Source organism: Cebidichthys violaceus, unplaced genomic scaffold, assembly GCF_023349555.1.
Source record: "Cebidichthys violaceus isolate CVI_PGR_0920_01 unplaced genomic scaffold, fCebVio1.0.p SCAF_17, whole genome shotgun sequence".
NCBI classification, from domain to species: domain Eukaryota; kingdom Metazoa; phylum Chordata; class Actinopteri; order Perciformes; family Stichaeidae; genus Cebidichthys; species Cebidichthys violaceus.
In genome coordinates this window covers 12,875,410-12,895,663 of record NW_027176340.1, presented here as the reverse complement: position 1 = coordinate 12,895,663, position 20,254 = coordinate 12,875,410, and the positions used below count along the sequence as shown (strand labels likewise).

The window sequence follows — 20,254 nt, the reverse complement described above, 5'->3', positions numbered from 1 at the left end:
CTTTAACATGGCCAACAATTCATCTTTATTCAACTTTTTAGGAAGTTCAACACTGTAATGGTCTGCTAATTTCAAGAGCTGATCTTTTTTGTAAGAATTTAGCAAATCACCATTTGGAGACTGAACAAAGTCTTCAATGGAAGCCATTTTACCAGTTCATCTGCGACCTTTGAGGCACTTTTCCAACAAACCACAATCACAACTAATAAAAAGTTTTCCCACCACAAAATTAAAGGATGACAGGCTGCTTTGAATAAGGAACCCCAATTCCTCTGACTAACTGCCTAACCAGGTCTAGCTGAGTAACTCATCCCTAGACTTCATGCAGGTTAGTGGCAGGATGAATTAAGCACAAAACCCAGTAACCCGGTTAACCTTCAGCAAGCTGAAAATCACCCAGACAGTCATGGAAGTGCCCCCGAGCCATTGCTCTAACCACTTACTGCACTAAAACAACAAACAAAAACAAAAAAAGGGTCAATGAGAGACAGCTAGTGCCCCTCATTGCTTATGCCTACCAGGAAAAGGGTTCCAAATGACTCACAAGCCTGTACTACTAACAGCAGGTCAGAAAACACAATTTAACCAAAATATCTGTGTGGACTAAACTCCCTTTAACAAAGTTACATTTAACAATTTCCCAGTACTAACCTTTCTAAATCCCGGACGAGCCCCCATTTGTTACCACCTGGCTCAAGGCTGGCAACAACAAGGGAGGCCACACACACATATCTAACCACAGTTTATTTGAGTTACATAAACTTCAGCATAAATGAAAAGAGGTGCAACAGGCCCTGCTGCGAGAGAGAGAGAGACACTCCCAGAAGTGCTGTGTTTTATGTCTTCCTGGAGGCTCCAATCAGATGGGCTGGTATCAGCAGGTGACTATCCCAGCTCCTCCCACCAGGAAACCATCATGCAGCAGAACCATAGCCAACAGAGTGGGAGGGTTGTTACACATGTTAAAAGGTTAATTTATTGTCATTATACAACAGGGTTGCACAATGAAATGCAGATTTCAGTCCTGTTTAGCTACACAACAAAACAAAAACAAAAAACGATATACAGTATGTGGAGGGTGTAGGATGAATTAAGGTGTCTCACAGCCAGAGTAAAGAAGCTGTTCTGAGGTCTGGTGGTACGGCAGCCGATACTTCTGTATCTCTTTTCAGATGGCAGCAGAGTGAATAGGTTGTGGCTGGGTGGGGTTTGTCTTTTAATATAATTTGGACTCTTTGCAGGCACCCCTTGTCCCAGGGAATTCAACAATCAGCTCCTTGGTCTTACTGACATTGAGCAGTAGGTTGTTCTCTGAGCATCACTCTGAAGGATTGTTGATTTCCCCACTATGTGAAGTCTCATTGTTGTTTGTAATCCGGCCGATGACGGTAGTGTCATCTGCAACCTTCACAACAGAGTTCTTTTCATGTCGTGGGTGAACAGGAGGGGGCTGAGCACACAGCCCTGGGGGGCTCCAGTGTTCAACACTACTTCTCGGTGCAGGTCACCTTTTCCCCAGTAGCTCATACTGCTTTGGCTTGTAGTATTTCACAGGTTTTGCTCATTGGTGAACCTATAAAACAACCATTGTTAATACTAAACCATCAATGTGTGAGAAGCATCATCTACTTTAGATACAGTTAGGTAGTTTAGTCTGGTGGTTTCCAGCCTAGGGGTCAGGCCCCTCCAATGGTCACCAGATTAATCTGAGGGGTTGTGAGGTGGTTAATTGGAGAGGAAAGAAATTGTGATGCACACATCTGTTTGTTTTGTCTTTCTTTTTAGATGTTTTTACTTTTTTTTTACTGTCATTTAAACCAGTGGTTCTCAACTGGTCTGGCTGCGGGACCCACCATCACCCCTTAATGACAAGCCGCGACCCAAATGTTCAACTTCTCAAATGTATTTAATGAAAAGATGGTGCAGTTTGAACCTGAGCTGAAAATGTCCTCTGCAGTCGTAGTAGTAGGGAGCTCTCTTGTGCAGAGAAATTGTTCCTGTCAGTCCCCGTCCCACATGTTTCACGGAAACGAGTAAAACTGCTTTGTTTGTTATGTCTGTTGATTTGTCTATTTGTAATGCAAAATGACCACTTGCCTTAATTCGAGCTGTGGTCTGTTGTTTGATGCCATCCGACATGTCTTCAATTCACTTACTTATAGTGTCATTTGACAGAGGTATAGTTTTCAGTTTATCAGCTGCGGATTGATTCAACAAATGCTGCTTCAGTTTTGACAGCTTCATGCTTTCTTATACCAGAACCTCGCTGCACAAAACACACTGAGGTTTTTGCCCTCTTTTGTCCTCAATGTAAGAAAATCCACATCTCATGTAGTCGGTGTCCTACTTGCATTTCACTCAATTAGCACATGAAAACAAACTTTGTGGGTGTTCTTCTATGCTGTGAAATGGCGGGTGTCTATTAGCATTACAAGGCATTAACGCCAAATACTGTTAAGGAGTGTGAATAACTCTGCTGTATAAAAAATCCCCTTCACCAGTTGAGAATCACTGATTTAAACTAAACCATCTGAGAAGTTTAGAGTAGGATTGTCTCTTTTTGGTGGAATTGCTAACAACCCACAGACATCTGAAGGGGTCGGAGGCCAAATATCTCAGTTGAGTGCAGTTTCTGAGTAAATCTACTTAGTTACATTCCACCATTGATACAGTATCTTTATAACCCAAAGTACAGTCGACTTCAATAGACTTCTGAGGCAACAGTGTTAGAAAAGTGTTGCTATCCCTCCACTGCAGCTCAGCAATGAAACACATCTCAGAAAACAGAAAAACTGGATTTATCACTTGAAACAGTGGGACGATACTTGATTTGTCAATCTCACACTTAGTGTAAACCTCAGTTGAACACTAGAGTGCATTTTTGTCCAGAATGAGTACTGTAGATTTTGTCCCCCATCTCTAAAATTGGAATCACACTTATTCAATGTGGAAAAGTATTATTTTCAAATAGATATGACAAAGATTTGTGTTTGAGCCCGACATGAACAATGAACGGTGTTTTTAGCACTTGCAAAAATAATCTTTTGGATATTGTTCCATCAGTCTTTAAGTACAAATATGAAGAAAAGAGGCACCACTCCCTTCACATGTCCAACAAGGGTCCACTGGTACTCATTTCCAGTTACAGTATATAACAGTATTGTTTGCAATGCCAGGTGTACATTGTGTCACTGAACTACGGCATCCAATCATCAATGTCTGTCCATATAACTGATCTTTGACCTTGATCAAAAGGTTGTACAATTGTTCCTGATGTAGGGATGAGAACTTTCAAACCATTTAGACAAGGTTCTTTGCAATTGGACATGTCTCCAATATTGATCAAATGCATCTAAAAATATTTCATCCCATCTATTTCCAGGTAGTTGAACTGTTATTAACTCAAATTAACATTGATTATTGTTCATCAGTATTTTTGCTCAACATATCACATTTTTACAGACAAATTGAAAACAAATTGAATTTCATTCCCACTCACAGATGCACAAATCTTGTCCCTGAGTTTGATATACGACATATGTGGTGACAACAAGATCCCAGACACATACACAGTGTACATGTGGAGTACAGTTACATCACGTCCTCACGGTGAGTTTGTGTTTCAGCGCGGCTCTGACTCGCTGGAGGCTTAATCACTTACAGGGATTAGGAAAGGTGTGTGCATGTGTGTGAACCTGTGACTTCTGATCACCACTTAAGAAAACTCTCTCTCTGTACTTCACTCCCCCAGTGAACAGCAGTGTGTTTGTCCTGGAGATAATGAGGCTACAGTCGTTGGTAGTACAGTAGATGCCAATAATGTATGTAAAGAGTTATTACAGATGTTTGCCTATCATAAAAAGTCGTCTTGTGTCGACTATTTAGTTTAACTTTTTGCCATTTCCTCTTCGCATCCACACTGTATACATGTTTTAAAGCGTTTACAAAAGAAAAAAAGTGACATAATTTAGAGATGTTCCGCTCCAGTCCAGTCTTCTGTGTAGGTGTCCCAAGAACGCGCACGCAGGAAGTTCCTATCCTGTCGAGAGCGCGAGATATGACGTAAGTTGCTTGCCGCGCAGTGATGATGGCGGTGCGTGAACGCGCAGTAAAAGTAATGGCTGCTCTGGATCGGCGGGTGCCTAGCCTCGATGATTTCGTGGGTCAAAGCTGGACTGCCTGGGCCGAGTGGGCCGGTGTGACAGCGGCAGATGGTAAGGAAGCACACTGAGGCAAACACTGGCAGTTACGAAGCAATTTAACCAAAGCACTCTGGTTTATTTTCGTGGAAACGGAGGACAGAGCTAACCATGTTACCCAAACAAAGACCCTGCCGGGTCCTAGTGCTGGATGGGTAACATGTTGCTCTCTCCCAGGTCCCACTGCATACGCTGTCTTGAAGAAAAAACAAGTGATAGTTATTCAGATATAGTCATTATAGTGTGTGCTTAACAACGGTGGCCATGAAACAAGCTGCCAGTGTTTAATGGATGCGTTTCATTTTAGTGAAACCAGCCGGGCAGTGGTGGCATCAGAGCGGAAGGAGGCTAGTGTGGATGGTTGGGCGAGCAACTTCTTGCTGTGGAAAGCTAGGCTAGCGAGCTAACAAGCGAGCCAGACTAGCCATTGACGACGAGGTAGTTAGCGTTAGCGTGCTAATGCTAGCATGGAGGCTTGAGAGTAGACACCGGTGACGGAGGAGGAGTCTGATGCTGTTGCCACCATGTAAATGCTGGCCCAGCCTTTGATATGAGCTAACGTTACTCTGTGTTCTTTTCGCTTCAATTCAATGTTCTCTTGTCATTGCTAGCGTCAGCGCCTCCATTTAACTGATATTAATGTGTCTGTATGCGACAGGCAATCTCATATGTTTGACTTCTGCTTCAAAAGTGTTTTTACCCTTCCCATCTTTAAGTATGTGCGCTCACTCATTGTCTGGCATCCCTACAACTGCTACTTTGTCCATAACTATCAAATATAGTCCTCCTCCACCACACAATACCCATAGCTGCTTATTGTTGTTAGAAAACTGACAAAAGGACGTGCTAAAATGGTCAACAGAAAAGCAGAGGACCTGCATATCAGTCCTTTATATAACAGTTTGAGGGCCTGTTCATGTGCATAATGTGTTCCACACGGTTTTAGGCTTCATCTTGCAAGTGAACCTGACATACAACTTTTGGAAAACATGACCTCTCAAGGGGCTTGTTGAACATGTGCATGTTTGTGTGATGTTACAGGGCCTGATGGGGATGAGTGCAGCAAGAATGGCAAAAAGGCTGCAGAGGCTATGTCACTCAGTAAGGAGGGTAAGTCACACACTATCATCCACAAGACATGGTAAAGTCTGTTGTTGTTGATGTTGTTGTTGTTGTTGTTGTTGTTGTTGTTTGGGACATCTAAAAACAAGAAAGCATAAACTGAATGCGCTACCAGTGTGTGCTTGCGGGACCATGCAAGTACGTTGACCTGTAATGCCTCAGTGACCTGTGCCTCAGCTTCTCTTTGGTCTACAGCCTTGTCCAGAGACAATGGAGGTACTGGTTTGCAGGGACCAGGGCGAGTATTAAAGCTGGGTAGTGTTGTGTGATTAGGCATCTTCTGGAACCCAGCCTGGCTGTCTGTAGCAGCAGCAGCTGTCCGACAGACACTCCCTGTTTGTGTGTGCACGTGTCAGAGCATGACAAATCAAATCAAAAGACTTTGATAGTGTTTGTAGATATGTGCACCTTCTCCCACTCATGCTGCATATATGTCACATGGGAGTAACAGCCAAAACATGATGAAGAATAACGAGCTGCTGTTAATGTCCAGCCATTGCATTTCATAATAACCTAGTAAAAGACTCACACAATTAAATTGTTAAATGTGTATATTTTTTATTTAAACTGATTACATCATTACCAGTAGATGACTACAGGTATTTCCTAGATGACAATGTCAGAATGCAGACAGTTTGGGGACACTGATAACCTATCAAATGGCATTTACCAACTGGAAACTGGCTTTCCATAATACAGCATCATCTTTGCCTGCTCCACATAGTGACTTTGCCATGTTACCTCGTCTGCAGTCTGATATGTGTCTATTGTATTCCCTCTCCTTGAAGACATGTCCATCTTTGGCCTCTACCCCGGCCATGATGACTTCTACCTGGTGGTGTGCAGCCATTGTGGCCAGGTAGTGAAGCCACAGGCGTTCGAAAAGCACTGCGAGCGAAGACACGGCCCTCTGGCCAAGCTGTACGCCCGACTGCGCTCTCCCACCCCTGCACCCCAGGCCCAGCCGAGGCCCCACCACGGCCATTCCCCTTCCCATGGGACCAACGCTGCTTCTGCTTCATCCTGGGAAGGTCGAGGCCAGTCGGCCGGGCAACCACGGGCGGCCCCACCTTCGCCTTCCACTCCACCCCAGCACAGACACTCCAAGAACTCCAAGGATGGAGCACGGTAAGATCAGAATGGAGCGCTAACCAGGGCTCAGGGGCACTAATGCAATACTTCCTTTATTTGTTTGTTTGTTTACTTAAAAACAACTTTAGTTATGTCCATCAGGGCTCAGTAATAACAATATCAGCTTTTGGTTGCTGAAACTGAAAATACGGTTGCCAGTCACCTTATATTTTGAGTAATTAAGATACTATGCAGTTATTTGTTAGCTTAATAATGAAAATGTGACGTGTATACATGTCATGTGTATGCTTCACTATTATATCAGCGCTGACTGGTTCTTGTTCTGACTAACCAATATTTAAATATCATTAATGAAACAGATGTTCAAAATGTGTTTATTTTTGGCTGTTATTTATGTTAAAAATAATTGGTTGCCAATTGCTTAAAATGGTTGGCAACCTGGCAACCCTTCCTGTTGATCCCTGGTAGTGCTGACAAATGTTTTTATAAAATGCCAAGAACAGAAGGCTGAACTTGAATCAAAGTAATATTCGACATTTTGGGAGATATGCCTTTTCACTTTCTTGCAAAAAGTTTGATGAGAGGATGGATACTATTCTCGTTCCTGCCAGGTAAATGAAGGGCTGCAGCCTTATTAACCAGTTAGCTTAGCCTAGCATAAACCAAAGTGTATACAAGCAACAAGTCCTGGTTTTTGGGGGATTATGTGCCGGACTATTTCTTAAGCGGGAGCAGTGACTTCCATCAGAGAGGCCAAGAAATAGACTAGCACACAACCCCAGTGAAACGTTTCAAACTTTGGTTTTTGGGTGGTTCAAACAAACGATACATACTACACTCATTACTGTGGCTCCTGCTCCACTAGTCTCATGTCAATGTGTCCTTGAGCAAGAAAATTGCTCCCGTAGCTGTGCCTACAGTGTGTAGATAGATACTGAATTGTAAGTTGCTTTGGATAAAAGCGTCTGCTAAATGACTGTAATGTAATATAATGTAGTAAGCTTTGGAGATGCTGATGATTTATTATGAATCCTAGCGGTGTGTGTGTGTGTGTGTGTGTGTGTGTGTGTGTGTGAGCGTGTGTGTGTGTGTGTGTGTGTGCGTGCGTGCGTGCGAGAGCCAATTTAACTGGTTCTCTTTAAAGTTAAATTAAATAGCCCGTAACTGAGGCAATCATTTCACTACCATTTTGATTACATTTTTGGGGACATCAGTTTGAGATAAAAGCTATATTAGCTGGTTATATATGTATTGGTCCAGCCTCAATTGTACTAAATGTGTCTTAACAATCTCTCTACTGACCACATTATGTTGTCTCTGATTGTGTGATCAGGTTAAAACCAAACAATGACTCTAAACAGGCAGGTTTTTTTGCAAATAAAACTTAAGCTGTATATATATATATATATATATATATATATATATATATATTTTATTTTTTTTACATTATTTTGCCAGTGTTGTTAAACGTTAAGCAGCGCATCTAATTTTGGACTTGGCCTTCCTCTTCTATCACCCAGACATTCCCCGCTGGAGAAGTCCTCCCACAGCGGCCACACAGAGTCATCAGTATTCAAGCAGCCTCCGCCTCTGGAGCCTCCAATGAGCTCCCCACCGCCATCACTCAGAGATCCGCCCTGGCCGCACGGAGGCACCCCGCCTGGTAGGCCTTCACCCAGCGACCGGCCCCCCACCCAGAGCCAGAGGAAGGACTCCCCCCTGGGCTCTGCGGGGCTAGGCCACCGGATCCCCAGACCCTACAACAAAGTGGCCTCCAGTGAGTAGAAATAGAGCAATTTGTGTAATGTGGAAATAGTACGCAGTTGAAGGATATATTCTTATCATCTAGTTTGATCTACTGGTCATTTTGACCTGCAAAATAATCATAGTCCCATCTCTTAGATACAAAACTGAATTCTAGTAATCATGATAAAGCAGGATTTTACAACTCTGCAAAAGTTATGACGACAATCTTTTTTCTACTGTCTTGACAATTGCAAAGTAATGTCCGTACGCACCAACACATGCAGCGGTGCTAATGGCATTCATTGCATGCTTAAAAAGTAACCATTCTGACGCTACGGCTGTCACAAGCAATCCCAAAACGTTTACTGTCATTGGTTTGGCTAGTTGTAATTGCGTATTTCCTCTGGATAGCACACGCCCAAGAAAGAGAGACAGAGAGGGTGAGTCTGGTACTACCCTTTCTTTAATGAATATATACTTTTGGAAGGTTTAAAACTAACAAATATGGATTAAAGCAGGATATTGCGTTACATAAAAAAAACGTGAATTTTCTATCTTTAAAAAAAAATAAAAATAGATTTTTAGACTTAACAACGCTCTTAAGTTATTGAAAACGCTTTGATTACACAAGTGGAAACAATCCTATGCATCCACCACTGTGATCTAATTCTACAAAATTTGCAATACTATGCCTGTTTGTAAGAGGTACAGATTGTCCTCACTTCAACGGTCTCTAATGTGGAGAGGCCCCATACTTGGTGAAACACGAGAGCAGAGGATATTAATGATCGTTGGACATTTTTGGAGTGGTGCTCATAATTTTTTGTTGCAGAATTATGAAAAATAGTTACGAAAAAGCTGCACAGCATTCAAATGTTGATTTTTAGAATTCTAATGTCAACGTTATCAATGTAGCTTCGGACTATTCGGTATAGCCCTCGTTCAATTCGAAGCGTATCTTGGCAGACGAACCACTAAAGAACGTGGCTGAATGGTTTCCTGTGTAGTCAGGAGTTGTTGTTTTTTTGTAGAAATACTTTTACAAATAAAAGTCCTGAATTCAAAATGTTACTTAGTACAAAATATTGGCATCAAAATATTATAAAAGTAGACTTCCACGAGTGACAGTAGGCTACTCATTATGCAGAATGGCCAATTTCAGAGTAGCATTACTGTATGTCATTGGAATATATTTTTTGTATGTGTTCATCACTTTAATGTTGCAGCTGGTAAATGTGGAGCTTATTTTAACTGCTTTATATACTTAATAATTAGTGTATATACTACTTAATACACCATAGTTTATTAGTTAATTTGTTTTTGTATTAGGAATCTGAATCTGGGAAGTAGCCTCACTACTTACTAATATTGTCAAATAAAAGTAGTATATAATAATAATAATAATAATGTGTGAGCTGTTGATGTGTTGTGATGTGTTGACTCTGATGCTGTAGCTGAGATGCTCTCTGTGTCTCCTCAGAGAGGGAATGTGACTTGGACAAACACTGCGGCGTACTTGACCCTGACAGGAAGAAGGTCTGCACTCGACTCCTGACATGCAATGTAAGCTCCAAACACACGGCTCTGCTTCTCCACACCAATGTCTCTTTCTCATTTCTCTCTTTCTTCTTGTTTTATTTTTTCCCTCTCTGTTTCCTCTGTGAGGTTCAGTCAGAGGTTGAGAGGCTTCATTTGCGGTCCTCTCACCTTTTAGCTTTTGAGCCCATCAATACGCAGTTTGTCGTCTTTTCATTCCTCAGCAACAAGTCCCACGACATGTTTGGCATAGTTCTTTAATGGTAGAGAAGAGATATCCCTGACACTGACGCTTTTTATAAATGCATTCAAACATATATTTTTTTTCTTTAAGAAAGATGTAGATGTTATTAAGCTGTTGTTGCACCACCCGCCTCCAGGACAGCTTCAGTACTCCAAAGTGTGTGGAACTCTGCTAAAGGCGTGAACTACATTCTTCTAGAAGAGAATCCTCCATTTGGTGTTGAGATGATGTGGAGAGTACTGTTGAATACACGGCTCCTAAAGCTGCCATAGGTGTTCATAGCTCTGCTTCTGGCTGTGGACCCAGCTGATCAGCAGCCCGCTGTTCTGTAACCAGTTAGCATGTGAACACGGTGAAATTAGCAAGCAAAAATTAATGCACCGTTTATCACATAAAGCACTGGGATGCCATTGTTGGATACATTTGATTTTGAATGATCTAAAATCTTGAATGATCTAAAATGATCTAAAATCTTAAATGATCTCTCTGAAATGTTTGACGGGATAGGATTGCAGTCCTACGGTAAAGACAATAAACTCACAGTTGTAAGAGTTAAAATACACTGCAGTCACTCCTTGTTACTGGTGATCACTGACTGATACCGAGTGGTGGAAATGGCCCCCAGCACAGGAAGAGTCCTTATACGGTGGCTGTTGTGTGAAGGAGGAAGTGAGTGTGAGAGGCCACATCCAGCCGAGTAGAGACAGGATGACCTGATTAACAGGAAATGACAGGAGTGACAGGAGAAACACACATGACTTACAGCCTGCTACCTGCTCTGTAGGTGACGGACTGTTCTCTCCTCCACCTGCTCCTAGGAAGGAAACACGTCATGTTGTCGCTTCAATGCAACACTGATGCATCAGTTCAATGATAATGGGGAAAAAAGGACAAAAAAATGAATGGATTAGTTTTCTGAAAAATCACATTATCTGGTTCCAGCTCTAACTTATAACTCTAGTAATTTGTGATGGGCATTTCTGTTTTCATTTAACAGAATAAATGATTGATTTTGTGAGCCTGATCAGATCCTTGGATGACACAGGATCAACTACTTAATTCAAAATACTATCCTCAAAGTGTTTTAATGCTCATGATGGCCCAGCAAGTTCTAGTTCATTTTGTCATTTTAACTATAAAAAAATATTTTTCCTCCAGAACCAAGGCGATGTGACTGGGGTAGACAAAAACACACACTCGTATCTTTACACCTCTTTAACAAACCAACCGATTCATGAAGAGAGACACTTTTCTCAATGTAAGCCTCAAAGTTTGATTATCTGGTTTCTAATAGTTAGCGCTTGTGTCATAGTGAATTGGGCTAAGGTTCAGTCACTGGGAACTGGAGGGTTTCTGGTTCCAGTCCAGCTGGACCAAGTATGGAACGTGCCTATGAGGCATCCTCACCTATATTTGCACGTGTTTAGGTCCTGCTTGTGTATAAACTAACATCTACATAAAAATCTGAGTTTCCCTAGAGAGATTAACTGTATTAATAAGTATGCCTTCTTTTTCATTTCCTCTCTTTTAACCTACAACCTGCTATATTAAGCTCCGTGGTGATTAGAGTAGGTTGAACCTGTAGCATGTGCTGCAGGTTGTTGGGCTGATGTTACACGCAGCAGCAGCATGGCAGGGGGAGTTGCACCCTGCTGCACAGTACAGATCATTGATGTTGCTGGGCATCAGTCACAGCACTGCTGCTTTAAAGCACCTCTATACCTCAAGTTAAGAATCCCAAGGCTTATTATATTATGCTCTAAGTCAACCGTCTGACTTGGCAGGCCAATCCTTAATTTTGTGACACTGGCCAGATACAAATTTTAGCCATCTACTTGAAATTAAATCAAAGTGAAATGGTGACTAATTGTCAGTATTCTGTCTACTCAGATCCACTCCATCCACCAGCGAAGGAAAGTGATGGGCCGCAGCAAGAACTTCGACCAGCTGGTGGCGGAACTGAAGACCAAGGTTCGTGAGAAAGGGGCCCAATGCCTGGAGGGAGGCTCCTCCACTGGATCCCCCAGCCCAGAGGCCCCCAAGGAGCAGGCTGGAGCTCCACACTGCAGGAGACCTCTGGCCAGCCTCCCTGCTTTCAGGTTAGGTAACTCTACTGAGGCTAGTTTGTGATGCATACACGAGTGTGTACGGTGAACAGTTCTGGACATTATAATCCATCACATCAGTCAATCATCAATCAATCATCACAAATGAATACACACAAGCGAGCCCCCAGTTTAACTTGGAGATGCACCGCGATACTCATTATTGGATATCGGTCCAATAATGACTCAGATAGCTGGATCGGGTACCATTATTTAGATAAATAACAATTCAGTAGATTTATATCTATGTATACATTTTATTTTACAAAGTTAGGAAAGCAAGGTTTAAGTCAAGCCTGGTGTTTCCGTACACATTCCTCACTGTGAGGCATAAAGCTTATTCATTAAACACTGGTATCGGCTGATGGCCAAAGCCCAGGGATCTGTGTCACAACTGGAACAAGTTAGCTTGTAGTATACTTTAAGTCCATGCTGACCAGAGGAAGCTTTGAGTTCACACTGTACTACAGCAGGTCAATTGAGTTTAATTCTTGTAACTGGTTTGTTCATGTTGTAATTTGACAGTGTGTATTGGATTGTAATCACAGACTCCACCTTTAAATAGGCCCTTGTAATAAGACCCTGTCCATCTAAATGACAGACAATGAGAAACACTAAATGAATCACTGCTGTCACATAGCAGAAGCTAAACTCCCTCCACTGTAAACTGTTTTAGAGAGGTATGTCTATTATTTGATCCACTCCATATGTTATATATTAAAGAGGCTAAATAACACACCTCCATTATAAATCAATACATTTCAACAGCATAACAAGCATCCATCACAATGGTCATCAAGGTAAATCATCAGTTTCAACAAAAACTGATCTTCATGTAGGGCTGATTGGTTTAGGTGAACCTAATAAAGCAGCAGCTGAGTGGGTCTAACCAGATCATGTTCCTGTGTGTTAGAGGCGTAGACAGTGAGTGTCAGCATATGATTGTATAAGATAACTATTTACAGTGTGTCTGAAAAACCAAACGTTGTACTGTTTGTTTTTACAGTCGGCCTACTGGCGTGTCAGAGAGCAACCTAGAGGAGGAGACGCAGGAGGAGGGGAGTCTCCGAGTCCCCTCGCCTCTCGTCCATGGACGGATCTCCAGTGATGAAAGTGAGGCAGAAGGACCCGAGGAGCCCGTTGAGTTCCCATCTTCTGCTGCCCATCCCAGACCACTAGCGGTGAGCAGTTTGTACTTGGGTTCAACGAGGGTAAAGAGCAGCAGGGAGTTCCTGCCAAAACTGTCCAGGTTAAAAATCCTGATATTTTACTCAGTTGTTTAAATCTGCATTTGGGATTTTCTGACCTCTATGCAGCAAAAAGTCTTGAATTCAAACTGCGAAATATGGCCCTGGCATACAATGACCTGATCAAGCTGTGAAGGCTTGTTGTGTTGGAAGATAATTGCTTATCCAGGTAATAGACCATGATAGAAAAGCAGACTCAGAAGAACTCAAACAGTCTATTGAAATGATGTTCTGTCCAGCTGATTTGCAAAAACATAAACACTCTCAACTGTTTGAACTCTGAGCTGCTCTAGGCATATTAAATCTTCATACGTTTCCAAAATTCCATTCATAAAAATATGATATTAACATCCAACTTCAAAGCATACTAGATCCACCCCGGTGCTTTTTTAGTCTGATGTTGTGTTTGCAGATCTGTTTTCTTCAGACTGCAACACTTGCATCCCAAAAAGACTCTTATGAGTGTTTTGTTGCACACTGAAGGTTTGGACAGTGGTCATTTCCTACTGGTGCCTCTTCTTCCAGCACTACGTTGAGTATCTTTATTTTCTGTTGCTTAGTCAGAGGATGAACGTGTCCAAAGAATTGTGGTTCAGGGCTTGACATGAAAATGTTCTACTTGCCCGAACTTACTTGTGCAAAATGGACAAATGTAGACCTGTGGAAAAATACATAAAATCAACATGGTTTTGGACAGTTAAAAGGACATACAATTGATATGCTCTCCTCAAAGCCACAAGACTCCATTGGCAGAAACACTAATTTAACTGCGATCATTGTAAAACGCACTTCATTCAAACTGTTGAACGCTCACCAGCTCTGGATGTTTTCTTCAGATGCTTTACATGAGTAGTTTTAATGAGTTTTAATGACAGTAGCTCTAAGCTGCTTAGAGCTACTGTCCAGTTAGGTTAAACAGGTCATAATTCCCTCTCTAACATCTATTTTATATTGTAGCTTTTTGCACATCTACACATCATAAAGACGTTATAATTTACCTTCGCCCCAACACTAATTTTTACTAACTTTAGCTTGAATGCATCATAATGTAATTCAATTCAACCTCATTCTAACATTGGCTGTTAGCTCCTTTGTTTCACCAGCTGCTAACAGCTCACCAGTTCTCCTCTTGCTGATTGCAACACAGGTTTTGTTGTTCACGATGTAGCATTCCCAGGGATCAGCGACCAGAAAGCAGTAATCACTGTCTCCCCATCGCATATTTTTACTGAATATCGGACGATGGTGATCAGCTGCCGGTCAATCAGGGAAACTGTAATAAAGATCACGTTTATTTTTTACCTGCCAGATCAAACGACCGCATGAGGCATTCCACTTGTCTGAACACACGGTTTACTTGGTTTTTATGTTTAACTACAAAGGGGCTTGGATTTCACTCACTTCATATATTGTTTTATTAAGTTGATGGAGTGTAGTTGTCCTTTTTGAGTTTGCAAAACTGTTTCATTTTTAAGTTGTATCCAGAAATGCGTCAAAACACAGAAGCAAGGCACAAGTGAAGTGTGATTTGACTGTAACTCTGAGACCACTGAAGAATGCAGAATGTTGATTTTAAGTCAGCTGACCACCACTGGTACAGGTAACTGGAGGAGACACAGATTTACAAGCAGCCTTGTTTCTCTAGGTATGTTCGTTTGGCAGCCACGCACTGGGTCACGGCATCTACACGTTTGACAGGAGACTTCATCACCTGAGGTCAGCTCTCAGCAGCATGCTGGAGCAGCACATCAGCGCCCATCTTTGGAAGTAAGAAACTCCAGCTCACATTCCTGCTCGTGCTCTGCTTTTATGGTGCGGATTCTTCCCATATTTTTTTAACTTTGGTTACTTTTTGTCACTGGCATTTATATCGTAAACTACTTTAATATACAGTATATTCTGTCACTGAAAATAAGGCTGGCTGTTGTCCAAAGGTTGTGATGTTGGTACTAATACTTTTGTACACACACACCACCGATTTATCAATTGAACAAAATAAGCTGAGAGTAATACCACAAGGTTACTCCTGTCCAGTATATTGAAGTGGTTCCAATCACTGATCTGAAAAAATGAAATGTTCAGGACTGTTACTTTTGATGACATATGCTCTGCCACCATCCTGATCACTCAGTTGAAATCTTTCTTTTCAACCACTGTAAATGTATGAAGGGCTAGTGACATCAGATCCTTTCCTTTTGATAACACTTTGAGATAAACTCGAGTGTAACCCACTTCTTAGTCACTAGGAGATAAAGCAGATGGTGTTTTCTGCTGCCCAGAATAGCAGTAGTGAGGAGTCTGTGAAGTTGGCAGTAAGATGGAGACTGACTGCGTTTTATATGCACAAAAGAAAAAAGCTCATTGGAAAATGGGACAAGTTGCAGTTTACATCCATATCCTGTGAAATTGTCATAATTAGCATATCAATTCTTGATCCTGTGTTTTGTGAGGTCACAGTGAGTGACCCTAACTTAACCGGCTCATGGTATAGTCATAGCTATAAAACAAATTCCTCTAGATGATCCTGTGATATTCCGTTCATTACGGGCCACAAACCTGATGAACAACATTACACCCACACAGGTTATACTGTCCATAGCTGTCTGACTATGGTTTGGTACAGACTACCCCTACCTTTGTATGAGCGTGACGGCTAGCTCACTAAACTGCTTCTCTATTGCTCAGATTCAGGTTTTTCATACAATTCAGCAGAGCTGTTACTACTAATGTTACTACATTATGGGGCCGGCTACTGCTCCCAAAACACATGCAGGTCTATACCTCATTTTCAGCAGTTAAACGAGTTACTAGCAAATCTGTGCTTCAGTGTAGCTGCTTAGTAGTCAGACTTTCCCCACCACTATATTTTTGAACAAAGATTGGCATACTGCATCTTCATTGTGTTAAGATATATCTATCTTTATATAATAAAGATTTAAAATAAAACATTTTAGATACATTTATATAATTAGAAATATGAATTTAACTCTGGAAATACAGTACATGATCAGATACATTTACAAGACTGCACACTCTTGGCTGCTATGTTACTGCTAGTTAAGTCAGTAATCAAAAAGCATCAGCAGCCCATGTTCAGTTCTAATGCTTCAGATTCTGGTTATCGTATAGAACAGTGTTGAAACTTTTTATTCTGATCTAATGGCTGTTTCATTTATTGATTTATGGATTTACTTATTTTACAGGAAAATACCTCAAGCCACAGACCTTCAATCTCCACCTTCCTCAGCCAAGACCATCACTTCCTCGTCTCCCTCCTCCACTTCCTCCTCCTCATTACATTCCAAGGTCCGCACAGGAAGTCACATCAGCTCCTCCCTAAAAACTGCATCCTCTTGCTCCAGTCGTGGTCCAGGGAGAGCTACGGCAGCCATACAGTCCGAGAACTCCGGGGGCAGTGGGAGCAGCATCGGTGGTGGTCACATGGTGTCTCTGGGTAAGCCTGTGCCGGTGCGTCAGGGGGGTCCCGGGCGACCCAAAAACCCCGTGGGGCGTCCCAGCAAGCAGATGCTGAAGCTGCGAGAGGAGGCCGCTGCCGCCGCTGCCCTCCGCAAGCGGAAGGCCCCGTCACAGGAAGGAGAGCACTCAGGCCCCGAAAGGAACTGCATCCTCCTCCAGGACCGGGGCCGCCCACCATCCGCTGCCTCTTCCTCCTCCTCCTCTTCTTCTAAACCCCCCATTTCCTCCCCTCTCCCCCACGGACAGACCAATGGCACACTTTCCCCCAGCAGCAAACCCCGCCCCCAGCCCTCCCCTTCAGAGTCCCATTCACCAGCCGCCAAGGCGGTCTGGACCTACAGACGGACACACACTCCTCTGGGCCATTCATCATCCCCAGACCCCTCCTCCGCCACCAACAACTCCCACAGCAGGGGCGGTGTGGGGGACTCAGGACTGCACGGGCCGGGCAGCGGGAGGGGCTTTGAGCACCAGGGGCTTGTGAAGAAACGCAAGGGGGGTGGCATGGAGGAGCATTCGCCGTCCTCAAAACCCTCAGCGCACCGCCTGCCCTCCTCTTCCAGCTCTGCCACCTCCTCCTCCTCTCCGCGCTCTAACTTTTACCCCTGGAAGGACAGCAAAAGTGGGGGGCTGGCTGGGGGCGTGGAGAAGAAACTGGGCACACAGAAGGTAAGTTAGGAGCCGAGAGAAGCAGGAATTAAGAAGGGACGTCACGACACCAGAAATGTAGTAGTCGATGATTCTTAACACCCGATTCAATACTTAGGTGAAAAACAATAAATAACATGTCCTTCAACATACATTCCTTTATTACCGTTTGCATAAACCTCATGATCTGCCTCAAGTTTCTTGCCGAAATCTTCATTTTACAAGGTTACATTTGAAAACCTCCTAATAATGTTATAATTTACCTTCGCCCCAATACTAATTTTTACTGAATTGACCAAAAAAAATAAATTGGTGGCAGTTAAAGTTACAATATGCAACTTTTCTCCTTGTGTCCTTGGTCCTGAGTGGTGAAAGGTTCCTGTCCCAACATGATGATTTAGAATCAGTTGAATGGCTGACAGCGTGCACTACCAAGTACCAATCTGACAACACAACACTGATCCTGGTTGTCTTTTCTTTGACCTGTGGCTGCTTCCTACACAGTTAAAGAAACAACGAGCGACCTGCTTACCCGTATGACATACCTTTTTATTGTATATTCCCAAACGCAGCGTTGAAAAGTCCAATTCAGGCAGATTACCAGTGTAGTTAAGAACAAGCATTGATCATGTAGAGGTTGGCCTGTGACTTTAAAGGAATATGCAGCAGATAGGCCATGTTTTGATCATCAGACACTCACTCGTTGGCGGTAGTGGTTTTGGAGGTTTCTACTGACTCCTTGTAACTGTGTTGACGTGACGCTGGGTCGCCATTGTAACTGAATTCAAGCTGCGAAGGAGCCAGCTACTAGCTTTCCAGAGTCTCCTCCAAAAACAGATTTTCTTTCGACAACTATGTTTAATGGAAACCGATACCTGCTGTACTTAATTCAGATAATGTCTAAAAGAAAATCTGACTGACAAAAAAAACAAACATCTGTGGTTGGTGGTCTGTGGACCGGTCCCCCCCCACTTATCGTGCCTATAGTAAGGCTCTGCTTTTAGACTTGTCTAACACAAGTCAGTTGGAAAACATTAAAAATGGATGAACTTTAGGTCTAAAAAGTTTGACGCCTTACGCTCCGGCTCCAGGCTGTCTCTCCACTAAGAGCTGTGTTTCCATGGCAACAATCGGTGACGTCTGATAGACGGAGACTACAATAACCCTGTCTTGAGATGTACTGTATACTTTCTGGTTTAAAAGGCCTCGTAAGTGTTCTTTCACAAGGCACAGTTACTGTGGTCAGCAGCTTGAAGCTGAAGCCTAGTCAGGTATTCATCTTCAACTGAAAGCTACCCAGACTACAGAACAACTGGGTCATAGTTAAAGGTACAACCCCTGATTTTGGTTCAGTGCAGCCTTGTGTTGTCACGTTACTGGAATTTTGGCAAAAACATTGACACTACATTGAGAGCATAGCATTTTGAATTAAAACATAAATAGCAGTGTGTGTAACAACCCGCGGTCGAAGAGAAGAGAGAGCAGTATTGAACCGCTTCAAATATTCTGTATTGATACTTTGATATTTTTGGCAACACTAGTGTCACCCAGTGCCCTACTGTTGCACCCCCAAATTCCCAAAAATTAAATGAGCCGAGTTTTACCATCAACTAACCATGAAGGAAGTGTCTTATCCAGCTGTCAGATTCTTTTCCTCCTCTTCTTACTTTTCTGACACTATGTATGTCAGTCTGTTTTATTCTACCTCATTTGGTATGGTTCTCAAGTGAATATCTGTACATATCAGTTGCCAAAATAAAAGTAACAATTTCAAATGTTTCTTTTGTCCCACAGCCAAAACTGCACCATTAAGTGTGCCTGCCTTACAAGCCACTAAGAGGGAGCCAGCTCCGCTCAGTCCAAGACTGAGGCAACAGGACGTGTGTGTGTGTGTGTGTGTGTGTGTGTGTGTGTGTGTGTGTGTGTGTGTGTGTGTGTGTGTGTGTGTGTGTGTGTGTGTGTGTGTGTGTGTGTGTGTGTGTGTGTGTGTGTGTGTGAGAGAGAGAGTGTGAGAGTGTGTGTGTGTGTGAGAGAGTGTGTGTGTGTGTGTGTGTGAGAGAGTGTGTGAGTGAGTGAGTGAGTGAGTGAGTGAGTGAGAGATGAAAATTCAGAGTATGGATTTAGAAATACCTCAAGACCGTCCGGTTATGCTGCTAAATTAAATATGTTGGTTTATAAAAAAAAATGGATTAAAATGTCCTTTACACTTGGTTTCTGTGACTTATTTTAGTTTTTTTTCCCCTTAAATTTTACATTTTCTTCACATTCACTAAACTCTCCACAGCGTATCCTAGTATTGTTCTAAGTTGGGCATCAGTGTGTGGGAATACTGAAGCCACAGACTGCTTTATGATTGTCATTACTGCTGTGGTGTTTAGATACTGTGATTGTTAACTTGGTTCTGTTGAAGTAGTTTAAAACTGATTCCCACTTTGTTCAATGTGAAGTTTGCATTGTGCACCAGCTGCAACATCCAAACATTATTTTATAAAAAGGGTGGTGGGAAAAACAGTTGTGCATTTCAAAATAAAACCTGTGAATAGGTTAGGGTGGATTATTGCAGGGTTGACCAGGTCAAGATGAACATTCACATAAAGGAACCACTATAGGAATATGTTAAATATCAAGATAGTTGTTGTTTTTTTAAACAAGGCAACTGAGAAACGATATTAAAAAATGAAATGCTAACTGATTATGGAATAAAGTCATGTGATATGTGGTAACCAAAGATTCTATAGTCTATAATACAACAAAAACGTCAAAAAGTCAGTCATAGTTGAATTTAGAACGACATGAATTTTACTGAAAGGGCTCGAAGAGTACTAAGTGACATGTTTT

At 42.3% G+C, this 20,254-nt stretch overlaps 1 protein-coding gene and 1 long non-coding RNA gene across 3 annotated transcripts; one reads left to right on the top strand and one right to left on the bottom strand.

The window, feature by feature from the left end:
* Positions 1-4,084: 4,084 nt before the first annotated feature.
* On the top strand, positions 4,085-19,627 carry atxn7l2a (ataxin 7-like 2a). Of its 2 annotated transcripts, none has more exons than XM_068712619.1 (10): positions 4,085-4,214; positions 5,241-5,309; positions 6,110-6,449; positions 7,934-8,190; positions 9,640-9,722; positions 11,830-12,038; positions 13,051-13,225; positions 14,937-15,058; positions 16,495-17,437; positions 19,211-19,627. In XM_068712619.1, exons 1-10 carry the CDS (start codon positions 4,085-4,087, stop codon positions 19,226-19,228), a joined length of 2,346 nt encoding a protein of 781 aa, XP_068568720.1. In that variant the 3' UTR covers positions 19,229-19,627. The 2 variants fall into 2 exon arrangements, with proteins under 2 accessions (XP_068568720.1, XP_068568721.1); XM_068712620.1 differs by lacking the exon at positions 4,085-4,214 and adding an exon at positions 4,420-4,637.
* Positions 9,948-16,572, bottom strand: LOC137874024 (uncharacterized). Its single transcript, XR_011103266.1, has 3 exons — positions 16,517-16,572; positions 10,481-10,652; positions 9,948-10,265 (listed from the first exon to the last, which is right to left on the bottom strand). It is a non-coding gene; the product is annotated as an uncharacterized lncRNA (long non-coding RNA).
* Positions 19,628-20,254: the final 627 nt, after the last annotated feature.

Coding starts and splice junctions, on each gene's coding strand:
- atxn7l2a (XM_068712619.1), top strand. CDS start 4,085: ATGATGGCGGTGCGTGAACGCGCAGTAAAAGTAATGGCTGCTCTGGAT. Junction 4,215..5,240: donor CGGTGTGACAGCGGCAGATG/GTAAGGAAGCAC, acceptor GTGATGTTACAG/GGCCTGATGGGGATGAGTGC. Junction 8,191..9,639: donor CTACAACAAAGTGGCCTCCA/GTGAGTAGAAAT, acceptor GTGTCTCCTCAG/AGAGGGAATGTGACTTGGAC.